This window comes from Nuphar pumila, chromosome 3, assembly GCF_984573655.1.
Source record: "Nuphar pumila chromosome 3, dmNupPumi1.hap1.1, whole genome shotgun sequence".
Classification (NCBI taxonomy): Eukaryota; Viridiplantae; Streptophyta; class Magnoliopsida; order Nymphaeales; family Nymphaeaceae; genus Nuphar; species Nuphar pumila.
The window spans coordinates 138228984-138246496 of NC_143251.1; the positions used below are offsets into that span (position 1 = coordinate 138228984).

The 17513-nt window shown below is 36.7% G+C and overlaps 1 protein-coding gene across 1 annotated transcript in view; it reads right to left on the reverse strand.

The window, feature by feature from the left end:
* LOC149844035 (rhodanese-like domain-containing protein 7) overlaps nt 1–17293 on the reverse strand; it is a 30905-nt gene extending 13612 nt beyond the window's left edge. The window contains exons 1-3 of the mRNA XM_090000274.1: nt 16877–17293; nt 14876–15127; nt 14663–14761 (exon numbers count right to left, since the gene is read on the reverse strand). Coding sequence (XP_089856400.1) covers nt 14663–14761; nt 14876–15127; nt 16877–17254 — 729 coding nt within the window. The 5' untranslated portion in view covers nt 17255–17293. The remainder of the gene's footprint in view (nt 1–14662; nt 14762–14875; nt 15128–16876) is intronic.
* Nucleotides 17294–17513: the final 220 nt, after the last annotated feature.

Here is a 17513-nt window from a genome sequence, read left to right on the forward strand (position 1 = left end):
AATTGGTTTTGTATCCTCTCTTATTCCTTTGTCTACTCTTTTTCTTTTCTTTTTATTTTTCTCTCTCTCTCCTCCTATTTATTCCTCTCTTACCCTTGTAAAAGATGGATGACAATGATAAGATCACCATCATTCCTATGAAGCTAAATGATACTAACTATGTAATGTGGGCTTCGATTATGAAGCACCACATTTGGGGAAAAGGTTTATGGGGTATAGTGGATGGTTCCGATTTGGAACCTAAACTATCTCTTACCAAGAAAGAGGGTGATAAAGAGGTTCCTCTAACGGAAGAAGAGAAGAGTAAGGCGTTAGCCACTTATGAAAAGAAATGGAAAGAATGGAGGATAGGGCATGCAAAAATTATGTCATGGCTCATCAATAGCATTGACATTAAAAAATGCTCTAGTCTAGCTAAGTTTGAGCATGCCGATAAGGCTTGGGAATACCTCAAAAACATGTATTCCCTTAAAGATATTGCACATGTATGCAATTTACAAGATAAAGTTCGGACAATGACTCAAAAAGATAAAACTATTCGAGAATATTATAATGAGTTGTCCGAACTTTGGGAAGAGTTGGCTCTTCTTGAGCCCAAATGGCATTGTGCCGAAGACATCGAGCTTCGCCAAAAGCAACTCGATATGAAACATTTCTATCAATTTGTGAATGGTCTAAGGCCGGAGTTTGAATCCACCAAATCAGCCCTTTTACATCGTGGAAAAATTCCTTCTATTGTTGATACTATAGAAGAGCTCACTATGGAGGAAAATAGACTTAGAAAAAGTACTCCAAAATTTGATGATGACTCCGTTTTAGCTGTATCTAGACCGGGGAATCATACTCGTACTTACAAGCCGCCTCATTTTGGAAGGCAAAACGGCGACTTTGATAAAAGAAAAGTTATTTGTCATCATTGTCATGAACCGGGGCACTATAGGCCTCAATGTCCAAAGTTAAAAAGAAGAGAAGAAAAAAGAGTTGCATTTGTTGAATCTGAGTCAAAAGATCAAGATGCACCTGTGTCTATGGCTCAACTGATGGAAATCCTTCAACCTCTTCTCAAAGGGGTATCCTCCTCAACCGAAGCCTCAACTGGAGCGGCAGTTGCATCTTTCTCCGGTCCAGGTAACTTTCCTTGGCTTTTAGATTCTGGTGCTTCTTTTCATATGACCCCAAATGTTAATAGTCTATCCGAATGTCTTAAAAATAACTCAAGTGTGTCAAAGGTTTTTACAGCCGATGGCACATCTCTCGAAGTAAAAGAAATAGGATGTTTTGAAAATCTTCAAAAATCCAAAAGATTTTTTATCCCAGAAGTTAGATATATCCCTAAACTTAATTTGAATCTCTTATCTGTCTCGCAAATATCTGATTATGGATGTAATATCTCCTCTTCTCATGGTTGTTGGGTACAGGATCGCCAGTCAGGGAAGCTGATTGGGGAAGGCCATAGAGAAGGAGGACTTTATTACATGGACTTTTTGGAATTACCCAAGAATGCATTTTGTTATAATATTCAGAAATTAGAATTGGATTTATGGCACAAAAGGCTTGGCCATCCTCATATGTCTAAAATTCAATATTTTCCAAGTTTGGAAAAATTTTATAATTCTGAAAATTTTTCTTGTAAAGACTGCATTCTTGGCAAAATGAAAAGGTTACCATTTCTTAGTAGAACTTTTGTTTCCTCACGACCACTTGAGTTAATACATTCGGATGTTTGGGGCCCCGCACCAGTTATTTCCAAAGATGGTTATACATATTATGTCATTTTTGTTGATGACTTTTCTAGACATACTTGGATTTATTTTCTTAAACATAAATCTGATGTCTTTGCTAACTTCCAAATATTTCATAAAATGGTTAAAAATAAGTTTCAAAATGATATTTCTGTTTTTCGCACTGATTCAGGGGGAGAATTTATGTCCAACGAATTCAAAGACTATCTCAATTTACATGGTATTACACATCAAAGATCATGTCCACACACTCCACAACAGAATGGCCTAGCCGAACGCAAACATCGGCACATTATGGAAACTACTAGGACATTGCTAATTGCAAATCAAGTTCCAAAAAGTTTTTGGGCTGAAGCGGTCCTAACTGCCACCTACCTCATTAATAGGATGCCATCTTCCTCATTAAAGAATACAACTCCAATAGAAAAGCTTGTTAATTTAACTCCAGATTATTCTAGATTAAGAGTCTTTGGATGCAAATGTTTTGTTTTCACCAACAGAAATGATAAACTCTCTCCTCGTGCAATCCCATGTGCCTTTTTAGGATATGCTGATAATCAAAAAGGCTACAGGTGTTTCGATTTTCAAAATGACAAATTATATGTGTCAAGAAATGTATCTTTTTTGGAAAAAGAAAGCTTCTTTGAATTTGAAAAATCCAAGATGTCACTGAATACTCGTTTTTAATTGATCCAACTTCAAAATCCAATGAATGTGATGTTGGATGTGACCTTGACAATGATCAAAGTCCTATTGTTGCTGAAAATGATGATAATGAAGAGCAAATCCATAGGGATGTTAGTCTACAATATTCAAGACGTAGAGAGCAAAATCTTCCATGTGCATTACAAAAATACTCTGAAGTCTCACCTAGAAGAACGTCTAGAATCTCTAAACCTCCAGAAAAATTTGTGTCTTATGAATCTTTTTCACCCACGTATAGGGCCGCCATTACATTAATACAATCATATGTTGAACCATCATCCTATTCTCAAGCAAAAAATCATATAGAATGGATAGAAGCCATGAAAATAGAATTGGATGCACTAGAAAAGGCCAATACTTGGACGATACAAGATATTCCTCCGGGTAAGAAACCTATAGGTTGTAGGTGGGTATACAAAGTCAAAACCAAAAGTGATGGGACCCTGGAAAGATATAAGGCCCGTTTAATAGCAAAAGGATATGCTCAAGAGTATGACATCGATTATGAAGAAACATTTGCTCCTGTGGCCCGTATGACCACTGTTAGAACTTTAATAGCCTTGGCCTCCATTAGAACATGGCCTATCTTTCAATTAGATGTCAAAAATGCTTTCCTGAATGGGAATCTCGTTGAAGAAATATACATGGAAGCCCCACCTGGTATTAGTATCCCTAAGGGTAAAGCTCTTCGTCTAGAAAAAGCTCTTTATGGTCTTAAACAGGCTCCAAAAGCCTGGTATGACCGATTTAGTCATGTTATGCTTGATATTGGTTTTCAACCTTGTTTAACTGACACTGCTTTGTTTGTTAAGAAATCTGATGCAGGCATCATTATTCTTCTTCTCTATGTGGACGATATGATCATCACCGGAGGCGACAAACAGGGAGTTGCAAATATCAAATCTCTTCTTAAAACTCACTTTGAAATGACTGACTTAGGTTTATTAAGATATTTTTTAGGCATTGAAGTTGCTTATTCCCCTCGGGGGTATTTGATATCTCAATCTAAATTTGCTCTTGATATCGTTTCCAGGTCTGGAATTACAGATGATAAGAAAGTAGACACTCCAGAAGTTGTCAATGTTAAAATGAAAATTGATGATGGAGAACTTCTTGATGATCCTACTCCTTATAGACAACTTGTTGGAGCTCTTTCTTATCTTTCCATTACTAGGCCAGATATAACTCATGCGGTTCATACAGTCAGTCAGTTTCAGCATGCTCTCACCTCCGTGCACATGGGAGCGATTTTGCGTATTATTAGATACTTAAAATCCTCTCTTTCATGAGGACTCTTCTTGTCTGCTTCATCTTCATTAAATTTAATTGCATATACTGATGCTGACTGGGGAGGTGATCCCAATAATAGACACTCAACTACTGGTTTTTGTGTGTTCCTAGGTGAAACCTTAATTTCGTGGAGGTGCAAGAAGCAGCAGAAAGTCTCTCTTTCCTCCACCGAAGCTGAATACAGAGCCATGGCAACCACCACTATGGAAGTTGTTTGGCTCAGACGATTGCTAGCGGATATGGGAGCTAAAGCAACGCAAGCTTCAAAGATGTGTTGTGCCAACAAAAGTGCGATCTACATTGCAAGCAACCGGACATTCCATGAGCGCACTAAACACATTGAGATGGACTGTCACTATGTCAGAGAGGAATACTTACATGGAACCATTGATCTGCCATATGTTACATCAGAATATCAATTAGCAGACTTCTTCACCAAGCCTCTCGCTGCTCCCAGATTTCACTTCTTCTTAGACAAACTTTCGCTCATTGTACCGTAAGTTTGAAGGGGAGTGTTAAAATGTAAACTGCAATATATATATATATATATATATTATTTAATATTATTATATTTTCTTTTATTATTTTATTTTTCTATTTTTTATTTTCTTTTTTAGCCTAGTTCAATAGAAACTAGATATTTTGATCGAGTCAAGTTCCTGTTGGAACTTGACTGTGCAAGTAGTTGTTGGACTGTAGTCCAACAGCTATATTAAGAGACGTTGGAATCCAACGTCTCTTTTTGGAGAGCTCAAAATGAGCTCTCCTCTCTCTCCCATTTTTTTGTATATATAGGGGTGAACCCCTTCAATGTAATGTACAATGCTTCTTAAGCATTTTGTTCATGAATAAAGTATTATTTATTTTTCAAGTGTTCTTCCCTTTATACCCTTTCAAGGGTCATGCTTGTAGTGTCTCCAATAGACACTTGTTTGTGAGTTATTTGTGCATTTGTTGAAGACCACCATTTTATTACAAGACATTCGCTGAAGGAAAACGATAGGGCAATATGTACATCTTTCAAGAAGATCCTTCCTTCATTCATTCCAACTATTCATCCTTAAAGCCTCACCAACGTCAATCTTTTGATCCTGATTTTATATTTACTATTTCTGAATGTAATAAGTCAAGACTTTGGCATAGTCGTCTTGGCCATTGTGGTCGCCATTTTATTGAAAAACTTGTCTCGAATAATCTCATCCCTAAGTCCAGTCTGAGTTCAGAAGTCGTTGATACAAAGTGTTCTAGCTGTCATTTATGTAAGAGTCATGTTTTACCATTTACTTCCATTAATAAAAGAGCTTCAAGGCCATTTGAGGTCATTTGTTCAGATGTCTGGGGTCTTGCCCCACTTACTTCTCTTTCTGGCAGTACATACTATCTTATCTTCATTGATAGTTACTCACGTTATACTTGGATATTTTTTATGAAGCACAAATCAGAAGTCTTTCGATTGTTCCAGAGATTTCATTCTTTTGTTCAAAATCATTTCTCTACCAACATTCTCAATTTCCAGTGTGATGGAGGAGGTGAATTCTCCTCGAGTGACTTTGTTAGTTTCCTTCAACATAATGGGATAAAGAGAAGAGTGTCTTGCCCACATACACCTCAACAAAATGGGATGGCTGAGAGGAAGCATCGACACATTGTTGAGACTGCAATGAGCATGATACGGGAGCAACTTTCCTGTATCATTATGGACTGAGGCTTTTCACTCCACAGTTCATGTGATAAATCGATTGCCCATGAGTATCTTAGAAAATAAGTCACCATATTTCTCTCTTTTTGGCATACAACCTGATTATCATGAATTACGTGTGTTTGGATCTGTTTGCTATGTTCACATTGACAGTTCACTCAGGCACAAGTTCCAAGATAAAGCTTTAAAATGCAGGTTTATAGGATATGCAGAAGACTACAAAGGGTACAGGTGCTATGATCCCTTGAGTAAGCGTGTCAAAATATCAAGGAATGTAATTTTTGATGAAATGAACTTTGATGGTCAGGATGCTAATTCAATCCTTCATGTTGATAACTCAAGCCCCAACATTGAGGTATACTACCCATGGTTAAATTCAGAACTCTTTTCCAATGGTAAAGTAGACTACCCAAAAAATTGCAGTCAGAAGGAGACACATGAGGAATCAGCCAATGAAACTCAAACGGAGGAGAATGTTACACATGACTTGGAGCCAACAAGGTATAAGGGTATTGTGTACACCCGGCGAGAGAAAGAGCCCTCGTTCATTTCTTGCACGAGTACAAATCCATCTGGACCATCCGCTTCGCAGACGATGGATATCAGAAGATCCTCACGGATTCGACATCCGCTTGACAGGTGGGTAAGTTATAAAAAAAATTCACTGGATTTTCAGTTGTTCTTGACATCCATAAGTAAAGAGGATGAGCCTCTCATGTTCTATCAAGCTGCGAGCTCTAGAAGATGAGTAGAAGCAATGAATGAAGAAATGGAGGCCTTACATGAATGTGGGACATGGGAGATTGTACCTAGACCACTAAACAGAAATGTTGTTGGGTCAAAATGGGTGTACAAGATAACGTATAAACCAGACAGGAGCATCGAAAGGTATAAGGCTAGACTTGTAGCTAAGGGATTCACACAAGAGGAAGGTCAAGACTTTGATGAAACTTTCAGTCCTGTAGTCAAAATGGGGATCATTCGCATTGTGTTGAATCTAGCCATTAAACATGGATGGACATTGAGCCAGCTGGATGTAAAGAATGTGTTTCTGCACGGGGATTTAAAAGAGGTCTACATGGAACAACCCACTGGATATGCAGAACGAGACGCCAAAAAATATGTATACAAGTTAAAGAGAGCCCTCTATGGTTTGAAACAAGTTTCTCGTTCTTGGTTCAATATTTTTCTCTAGAAATACAACGGCATGGCTTCTCTCGGTCCCTTCTGGATCACTCATTATTTATTCACAATGAACAAGGAGTCACTACTCTTCTATTAATATATGTAGATGACATCATCATCACAGGGAACTGTAAAAGTCACATTGAGCAGGTGAAGAAGTTATTAAATCAGAGATTTAAGATGAAAGATTTGGGAGAGTTACGATATTTTCTTGGGGTAGAAGTTGATAAAAGAAATGATACACTCACCCTTACTCAACACAAATACACGTTGGACATTCTTAGCAGAGCAGGCATGACAGATTGTAAGCCGTTAACAACTCCAAGTGTCATTCATCAGAAACTGAGTTCAAAGGGGATATATATGGAGATTCCACTAAGTATCGCAGCTTAGTTGGCATGTTGCAATACTTGACTTTTACTAGACCTGACATAGTATATTCGGTTAATCAGGTATGTCAGTTTATGCATGAACCTCGTATGTCACATATGGAGGCAGTCAAACGTATACTTCGTTACCTGAAGAGTACAGTTGGTGATGGGCTGGTATACAAGAAAAGAGACTTGGATCCAGGCGGGGATCGTGAGGGCCATAAGATCGTCACTTATGCTGATGCTGATTGGGCGGGTGATCCAGACGAACGACGATCAGAATCCGGTTATTGCAGCTTCATTGGGTCAAACTTGGTATCCTGGAGCAGTAGAAAACAAAAGGCGGTTGCTAGATCAAGCACTGAGGTTGAATACAGATCGATGGCCACTGCCACGGCCGAAGCTACATGGATAAGACATCTCCTGACAGAAATGGGAGAACCGATTGCTCGATCATTGTTGTTGTGTGACAATCAAAGTGCCATCAACATGTCCTTCAATCCCATCCACCATAGTCGAGCAAAGCACATTGAAATAGATCAACATTTTATTAGAAAAAAGGTTGAAGACAAAGAGATTGAGCCCATGTATGTGTCAACTGAAGAACAAGTTGCTGACATCCTCACTAAAGGGTTGACAAAGGATAGATTTTGGTTTCTGAAAAACAAGTTGTTCATGGTTCAGCACCATGCACAACTTGAGGGAGGCTGAAAAGAAGTCGTGTAGTCATTGTGTATATGGCTGACCCGATCCACTTATATAATGGATCGGGTCCAGATCCAATTAGTGTTTAATGTAAATTAGCATGTTGTTAAGGGGTATTTTTGTACCCTAGTTTTATACTCTTAACTTTTAAATAGAATGAAAGGTGCAGCCACGAGGGACTGACGACCTTTTTCTGAAATCTCTTTTTCTCTCTCTCTCTCTCTCCCCTCTCTCCCTCTTTCGTTCGATGACAGGCCTACACAGGAGGATGAGAGCTCCCTTTTAACAGTTTTGCCCCCTTATGTTTATCAATACAGTGCATTTGACGCACTTCTCTTCTTTTGTAGTGTAAAGCATTTGAATGTTATTTTATGCTATCATGTGTTTTAAGTATTTGAAGTATCAAGTTATTTGAAAACTTGATTGTTTGTAAGGCTTTTTCACATGGTATCAGAGCGTGGTGTATGATCAATTGTGCATTTGTGGACTGCCTCAAAAAGTGTGCTTATTCTCCTTTGTGGTTGTGATTATTTTTTCTCTTCTAATTCACTATGGGTGAATTTTTCCCACACAACACAAGCAACTCCAACTTTATTCCGCCATTCAAACTTGAAGGAAACAACTATAACATTTGGGCAGGACACTTGACATTCATCAAGGGTCAAGGTTTGTGGGGATTCGTAAGAGGTACTATTCTTGAACCTACTCCCAAAATTACATTAGGTGAAAATGAGATTGAGACTAGTTTTGACGAAAGAAACAAAGCCATGGAAGAATACTACAAGAAATTGGATAAATGGGAAATGAAAAACGCAAAAATTCTTTCATGTATGCTAAGTGGAGTCGAGACAAAAATTGCCTCAAACCTATTATGCTTTAAAAAGGCAAATGAAGCATGGAATATTTTAGAGGTATGTTTACCGAAAAAGACATGACTCACAAGTATTATCTCCAAGAAAAAGTTAGAAATATCAAACAAGGAGATAGAAATGTAAAAGATTACTTTATAGAGTTATCTTCCATATGGACCCAACTTGCCCAATTTGAACCCAAATGGGAAGGTGAGTGTACAGAAATGTGAAGAGTTCAAGTTGAAGAAGATAGACTATTAGCTTTTCTCTATGGTTTGAGACTCGAGTTTGAACAAACAAGAGCTTCCTTGCTATCATCTTTATCTCCTCCTCCTATCCATGAGATTCTCACTAAGCTTAATGGACAAGAAACTAAGCTAAATATGAGTAAAAATGTTAGTGTGCTTGTTATTTCTAGCAATGGCCAAGAAAAAGATTGTGCACTTGTCGCATCAAAACCAGGACATTATATCAAGCCATATAAACCTCCTCATTTTAGCAAGAATAGAGGAGAATCAAAAATCATTTGCCATAACTGTAATGAACATGGTCATATTAGGCCTCAATGTCCTAGATACAAATATAGGCCTTAAGAAAAACGTGTTGCCGTTGTACCATCAAAACAATATGAGGATACTCTGAATCTCAAAGACCTCACCAAATCATTGTCTCAACTGACGGAAGCATTGCAACCATTACTCAAAGGATCTACCTCAGGAACGGTCATTGCATTATCTTCTACTCTTGGTATGTGCTCTTGGCTTATTGATTCAGAAGCTTCTTTTCATATGACCCCACATAAGTCTATATTATCCGAATGTCAACCTAATTCGAATGCATCTTTTGTTTCCACTGTCGATGGCACTGCCTTGGAAATAGAGGGTGTTGAAATTTTTAAAAATGACTTGTCAAAAAACATAACAAATTTTATATTCCAAAAATAAGACTTATACCAAAACTTCATCTTAACCTACTATCAGTTTCTCAAATCTCGGATCATGGATATGATGTCATTTTCTCATCAAGTAAATGTTGGGTGCAGGATCGTCAGTACGGAAAATTGATTAGGGAAGGTTCTAGGCAAGGAGATCTCTATTATATGGATTTCCTTTGTATTCCAAAGGAATCATTTTGTAATACTGCTCAAACAAAAGATATACGGACTTGGCATCATAGACTTGGGTATCCAAATAAAAGAAAATTAAATTTTGTATTTGTTACCAAGAATCTTTGTAAAGAAAATTTTGAATGTAAAGAATGTTTACTTGGTAAAATGACAGCTTTGCCTTATGGTCAAAGAACTTTTTACTCTTCAATGCATTTTTAATTAGTTCATTCGAATGTGTGGGGTCCTCCTCCTGTTGCTTCTAAAAGAGGATTCTCCTACTATGTTGTGTTTATCGATGACTTCATTAGATATTGTTGGATTTACTTTCTTAAGTTTAAATCAGATGTATTTGCAACCTTCAAAACATTCCATAACATGATTAAAAATCAATTTGAAAGTAAGCTCAAAATTCTCAAAACTGACTCTAGAGGAGAATATTTGTCAAATGAGTTAAATAATTTTTAGAAAATGAAGGAATTTTACATCAAAAATCGTGTCCTAGAACCCCACAACAAAACGAAATTTCAAAAAGAAAACAGAGACATTATGGAAACTACAAGAACCCTTCTTATTGCCAAAAATGTGCCTAAAAATCTTTGGGTTGAAGCTGCATTAACTGCAGTATATCTCATAAACAGGATGTCTTCAAAAACTTTGTCAAATGAAATTCCCTTTGAAAATTTATTCAAATATCAACCTGACTATCAAAGACTGAGAATCTTTGGTTGTAAATGTTATGTTTTAAATGATAAAGGAGATAAATTATCCTCTAAGGCTATCCCCTGTGCGTTCATTAGTTACTCTGAAACACAAAAAGGATTTAAATGCCATGATATCAAAAATGATAAACTTCTTGTCTCAAGAAATGTCAATTTTGTTGAAAATGAAAGTGGATTTGAAGGAAACACATCACAAGATATAAATTCTGATTATTTTTTCTTGTTTAAACTGTTGACTTATGATGAAAATAGTTACGTAGAACCTCATATTGAAGATAGAACAACAGTTGAACCAATAGTATACACTAAGAAGAAATCAAAATGGAACCAATGAAAGTGTAAATCAAAGTAACCATGAAGCATTAGAAATTCCTTCAGAACAAATCATCATTCGTAGATCTGAACGAACCTTAAGAATTCCAAATAATTTTTTATCGTATGACTCATTCTCCCCTAGACATAGAGCATGTCTTATAGCTATTCATTCATATTTTGAACCCTCATGTTACAACGAAGCAAAAAATTTACCCGAATGGATAAAAGCTATGCATACAGAATTAGACGCTCTTAAAGAAGCTAACACTTGAGAAATTCTAAATTTACCCGTTGGAAAGAAGACCATAGGATGTAGATGGGTTTTTAAAGTAAAAACCAAAAGTGGTGGATCATTGGAAAGACATAAAACCAGGCTAGTTGCCAAAGGATATTCTCAAGAATACAGAGTGGATTACGAAGAAACTTTTGCTCTTGTTGCCAGAATAACCACTATTCGAATGCTTATAGTTATTTCAGCTATTAAAAATTAGAATATATTTCAAATGGATGTTAAAAATGCCTTTTTGAATGAGAATCTTAATGAGGAAGTATACATGGATATTCTGCTTGAATTGATAATTCCTTCAGAAAAAGTGCTTAAATTAGAAAAGGCATTGTATGGTCTCAAACAAGCACCTAAAGCTTAGTTTGATACTTTTAACAATGTTATTACAAGATATGGTTTTAAACCATGTTATACTGATACAGCTTTACTTATCAAGAATTCATCAGCAGGTATTATAATTTTACTTTTATATGTTGATTACAGGGAGTGACAAAGAAGGAATCAAGAAAGTAAAATAGTTTTTGAAAAATTCTTTTAAAATGACAGACCTTAGGTTCCTAACATACTTTCTTGGTATAGAAGTATCATACTCTAACAGAGGGTACATATTGTCACAAACAAAGTTTGCTTCAGATATTATTGAAAGGTCAGGACTATCAGATGATAAAGTTGTGGACACCCTAGAGACTGTTGGAATGAAGATATGAGCCAGTGATGGAGTTACTTTAGACAATTCAACCCCCATCAGACAGCTCGTGGGACCTCTTCTGTATTTAAGTATTACGACTAGACATAGCTCATGCTGTACATATAGCCAGTCGGTTTCAACACGCTCCAACATCAGCTCATATGAATGCAGTATTGAAGATTATCAAATACATTAGAGGCACAATAAATAAATGAGCTTTTCTATCCTCTTCTTCCTCCTTATATCTTATTGCATACTTTGATGCTGATTGAGGAGGGGATCCAAATAATAAGCGCTCAACAACTGGTTTTTGTGTGTTTCTAGGTGAATCGTTGATTTCATGAAGGTGCAAGAAACAACAGAAGGTGTCACTATCATCTACAGAAGCTAAATATAGAGCAATGACGACTACTACTATGGAAATCATGTGGCTCAAACAACTAATTTTAGATATGGGAATTCATCTTCAGGATCCTACAAGATTATGTTGTGACAACAAGAGCTCCATATACATTGCTCGAAATCATACGTTTCATGAAAGAACTAAGCATATAGAGATGGATTGTCATTTTGTTCGTGAAGAATATTTAAAGAAGACTATTGATCTTCCCTATGTGACATCAGAATATCAGCTTGCGGATTTCTTCATCAAGGAACTGTGCTCACCAAGATTCAACTTTTTACTTGACAAACTTTCGGTGATTTCACCGTAAGTTTGAGGGAGACTGTTAGAAAATAATATATATATATATATACATACTCTTCGTAATACAAGAGTATGTATATGTATAAGTATATGTATATAAATAAATATTTAAAGTATATATATATATTCTTGTATTTTTTATTTTCTTATTTCTGTAGTTTTTTATTTTATTTATTTTTCACTTTTTGTGTACACTTTCTGTACACAGTCACTAGATGACTGTGTACTGTGTACAACAGTCAGCCACTGACTGTAGTACACTACTACAGTAATTAAAATAAGAGTTGTTGGGTTGATTCCCAACGGCTCTAATTAGAGTTGTAATTAAAATTAGAGCTATTGGGAATAGCCCAACGACTCTTTAAGAGTTGTAATGCTTTATAAATAAGGGTTGTGAGCCCATTGTAATTGTTGTAATAGCAAGAGGGGTTTTGTCCCCTTATGTTTATCAATAAGGTGCATTTGACGCACTTCTCTTCTTTTGTGGTGTAAAGCATTTGAATGTTATTTTATGCTATCATATGTTTTGAGTATTTGAAGTATCAAGTTATTTGAAAACTTGATTGTTTGGAAGCCGCCCTTTTTCATGTATTGTGAGTGGTTGATTTTTCATCATATGAGAATAGAATCGTGTGGTGTATTAAACATGATAAAACCTTCTAACATGGTAAATAAACCATGCTAAACACATCTGTACAGTTAGATCTATCATTTGGCGGTTGTCACATAAGTGCGGGTGGAGGTGCAGGTGCGAAGGGTGTGATACAGCAGTTTCAAAAAGCTTGCGTGTGGGTGTGGGTGTGTGTGTGTGTGTATAGATATAGATATATATATAGATATAGATATATATATATATATTGTGTGTGTGTGTGAATAAGTATTTAAATATATACTATAGATAAAACTGGGCTTAGTTAGGATAACTAACTCCAGTTTTGGATAGAAATGGAGTTCGGTGAGGTTGACCACACCTGACACTGCGGAAGTTGTGTCCAAGTGTCGCACCCGGATGGATGTGGGTGTGATGCAGGTGAGTTGACCTTTTAAACGAGTCTGTGTTACATAGTTCAGTGGCTAGATCAACAAGAGGGTGTACCACAGTATGGTATCATGGTACAGAACCACCATATATTTTCCCACATACATATATATATATATATATATATATATATATATATATATATATATATATTCAATTATTCATAACATATTCACTATAACCAATAGAATTTGCTTTCAGCCTTTCACAAAAAGATTGATTTTAACACACATACACACACATACATATATAAATAACATTACATAATCAGTAATACTAAACATGTTTTCAGGCTTTTATAGGAAAATTTACAAAAACTCACACATATATACAAATAAAAATTACAAATATATATCTCACCTTGAGCCTTTAACAGAATAATTCATCAGAAACAAAGCAAAACACATATACAAGAAACATAATCAACTAAAATTAATTGTACATGATTTCAACGTTTTACAAAAAAAATCCCAAAAGCAAAACAACACAACACACACATATATATATATATATATAAAACATAATCAATATCTATAATTAACTAAGCATGTTTTCATCATTTCACAGAATAAATCACAAAAACACACACATGTAATTATATATACAAAAAAAATAGCAGAATACATATAATAATAATAATAAAATACTAAATTGCTCTCTTGCCTAGGAGAGGGCAGCTTAGTTGCCGATTAAGCGCCCTAGTCAGTGCATAGTTGGCAAAATTGGTACCTTTTAAGGTACTCACCTAGGAATTGCAAAGCCTAGGTGTTTATTTTATGCCTAGGCCGACTAGGGGGACTATTTGACTACATAGCCCATCGCTGAACTTTTACTGTCATTAGAAGACAAAAAGTCTTACACATTTTAAATGGTTAAGTTTATTCAATAAGGTACCCTCCTAGACCACCACCATTATGTAAGAATAGTCTAGATTGCTGCATGACAGCTTCAACAGGTATCAATTTAACAGAAACATTTTCCGTGCATACCACTAGGAAAGACGACTTACATAAATGAGTCAAGTACTTCCCGTATTGCTTTTTCTTTTTAACTAGCTATACATTGTTACTGCTGTTAGGGTTTGCACACCAACTAGCTCTTAATCAGATCCAAAAAAAAAGAATTTAAGTTTAATTGGACAAGACACTTGTCTATCCAAAAGATTAAAAGGTAACAATAGATTTTAAATGAAATCTGCCTGCTCTTATCTAACTACGAAAGTGCAACATGAATGCAAGTTTCAAAGCACTTACAGTGTTTGGATCACTGATCAAAGAATTCCATTCCTTTGAATTAACATATTTTCCAACTTTTTCAATGGGTGAAACAGTTGAAATCCCAAATGTAACTATCTGTAATTTAAAAAGTAGACTGTTAGTAACATCCAGAAAGTGGCCAGTTCCCAAGGATGACTAAAAAAAAGGTTTAAGAAAGAAACAGATGATCCCTCTGTTGAATAAACTTACTTCTTTTTTAAGCTTGATTCGCACATGATCCCATCTAAAAGGTGCATCCTCACCAGCTCCAAGGGGGGACTTGCTTGTATGGCCATGATGGATAGCTTCCTCCTCTAGCCCAACAGGTGATTGGATCTGTCTTAGACCACTGAGTCGCTTATCTGATTGAATAAATCCAAGAACCTTTTCCACCGATTCACGTGTTCCACATATGCTTCCATTAATTCCTTCTGGTGCAAGTATAATACCCCCTGAGACACGCTGACAAGGATCAGCTTGGTAAGGAAAAGCCATTATATTTAAGGATTATGAACTAAGAAAAATTAAGAGATGCATCCAGAAATGGAATATGACTTTGTTTACGCAATATGTTGATGAAAGTAGCTAACATTTGAGATATTGAAAGACCAATTGAGATGCAGCCGACAAAAGAAACTGACAGGCATCATATCATAATATGCCATAAGAACACATATGCCAATGTCGATTCGCAGACACTTTACTATAATGTATCAATGAAAATAATTTGTGGGAGATAATCTCTGGCAACACATTCAGACTGAACTCTCACTAAGTAAAAGCATGCATTGAAAGGTTATGCCTATGACGATGTCACTCACTCGAGGAACAGCTTATTATCAAGTAGTCAAGTGGTGATCAAATATCTCCTTGACAAGAAAAGGTTAATAAAGGCAATCTTCTAATCAAGGGCTCAGGTCAGATGGTCCCTACCAAACAGAACAAGTTGCAGTTTTAAGACCGCAACTTCATTAAGATCATTTCTTTTAATCCATGAAATAAGCAACATCTCAAACGGAAAAGGTGACATACACCCCATCAAGAGAATTATCAGTCTCATAAATTTTCATTAGCATCTATCAACCAAAAATGGCATCGGTAATGAAGTGGAGAATGGAGTTCAATGCCACACCTCAAGCATCGAAACAACTGTAGAAATCAGTTGTAAACCAAATCAGTGTATATGAGGTCAATATTCCCCCCACATTTCATGGGCTTGAATCCTACTAAATCACCAAAAATCCTAAGCTGCAAATAAACGCCTAATTAACCAACACTTACCCAACTCCCACAAAACCATGAAAGCATAATCACTATAAGCAGGCAACTCAGTAAACAACATCATTGTATCAAAAACCACCAACATTTAAACAACTAAATTCTCATGTAGTATGATAAAAAGGCCAATAGAATTGGGACGGGCATGTTTGCTTGCATCTCATTTCACTTGGAATCACATGTGATTATATCTCTCATGTGATTCAGAATCATATGATTCAGAATCATATGATTCAAAATCACATGGTGGAGAATGTAATTTGAAATCACATGAGCATGTTTGCAATGCCCTGTGGTTCTTGGATTTTCTAAAGATCCTGAGATTGTAAATCACAATCACACCACTTTCTCAAGGTTAGTGAAACATGAGAAAAGTACAAGTGACTGTGATTGTCATCTATGATTGTTTTTGGAGAGCAGATCATGTCAAACGCTGGGTGAGATTGCTAATCTCACCCAACGTGAACAATTACAGCTGGGAAGGTAGAAGCTGTGATTGTTGGTCACAAGATCTTGTGACCAACTTTCACGAGATTCAAGGCAAAAACAAGAGAGCAGATCCTGTCAAACGTTGGGTGAGCGGATCCCAGCTGTAATTGTTCATCCCCACCTGTGACTAAAGTGAGTAAAATGGGCTGAAATGTGATTTCAAATCTCACCCCCCATTTTCTCATTTTCGGTTGCAGCTGAGAAATGGGGTAAATGAGAATCGTTCTCTCACCCTTGTGAGAAAATTATTCTCATTTGGAGCCAAGCAAACGTGAGAGTCTAGTGTCACGGATGACGGATGAGAGAGAGAGAGAGTGTGTCAAAACTAAGAATCCCAAAGATGAGGGAGAACACCAAAAATAAAGAAACCCAGAAAGGAAAGAAGGTGGCAGGAAGGAAAAATAAGAAGATAGAGAAAAATGGGTACAGCGCATAACAATTTACCAGTTTTTCACAGAGCTCCCTCAATGGTTTCCTCAACGACTCGTGATCGGGGAAGTCCGCAAACTTGTAGAACGATACGACCACCAGAGACTGAGCCCATTCATCTGCTTCTGGTAAAGATTCATTGGGTTTCTCCAACGCATACGAAATGGGTGAGAGAGTGGTGAAGATGGGCAGATTGGGAGGGCGTTTTGAGAGGAGGTCGACGTGGTTTTGTGGTCTCTGGTGATGGTTTGGGGAGTTGGGTATCTGAGAAAACATGCCTGCAGAGCTAGTCAAGGGTAATTTTGATACCTTGGTTAGTGGAGAGATGGTGGGCAGCATTGCTAATGCTGATGTTGTTGCTCTATAGAGAGAAAATGGAGGGAGTGATGGCATCCCTTGCTGGGGGAAGCATAAGCCCTCCTGCTTAATGGCACTTGGGGCCTTTGGGCGATGGGTATCCTTTCGTTTCTATGTGCAACGGGGAGAATTCCCTCACCAACTGAAAAGTCTGAAATTCGAAAAGGGGTATAAAGTAAATACTGTAAATATTGAAATATTGAGGGTCAATACGTCATTTCCCTCACGGAGGAAGACCGCATAAGAAGCCAATTCACCGTTTGCTTCCAATCTCGGAGAGAGAGAGAGAGAGAGA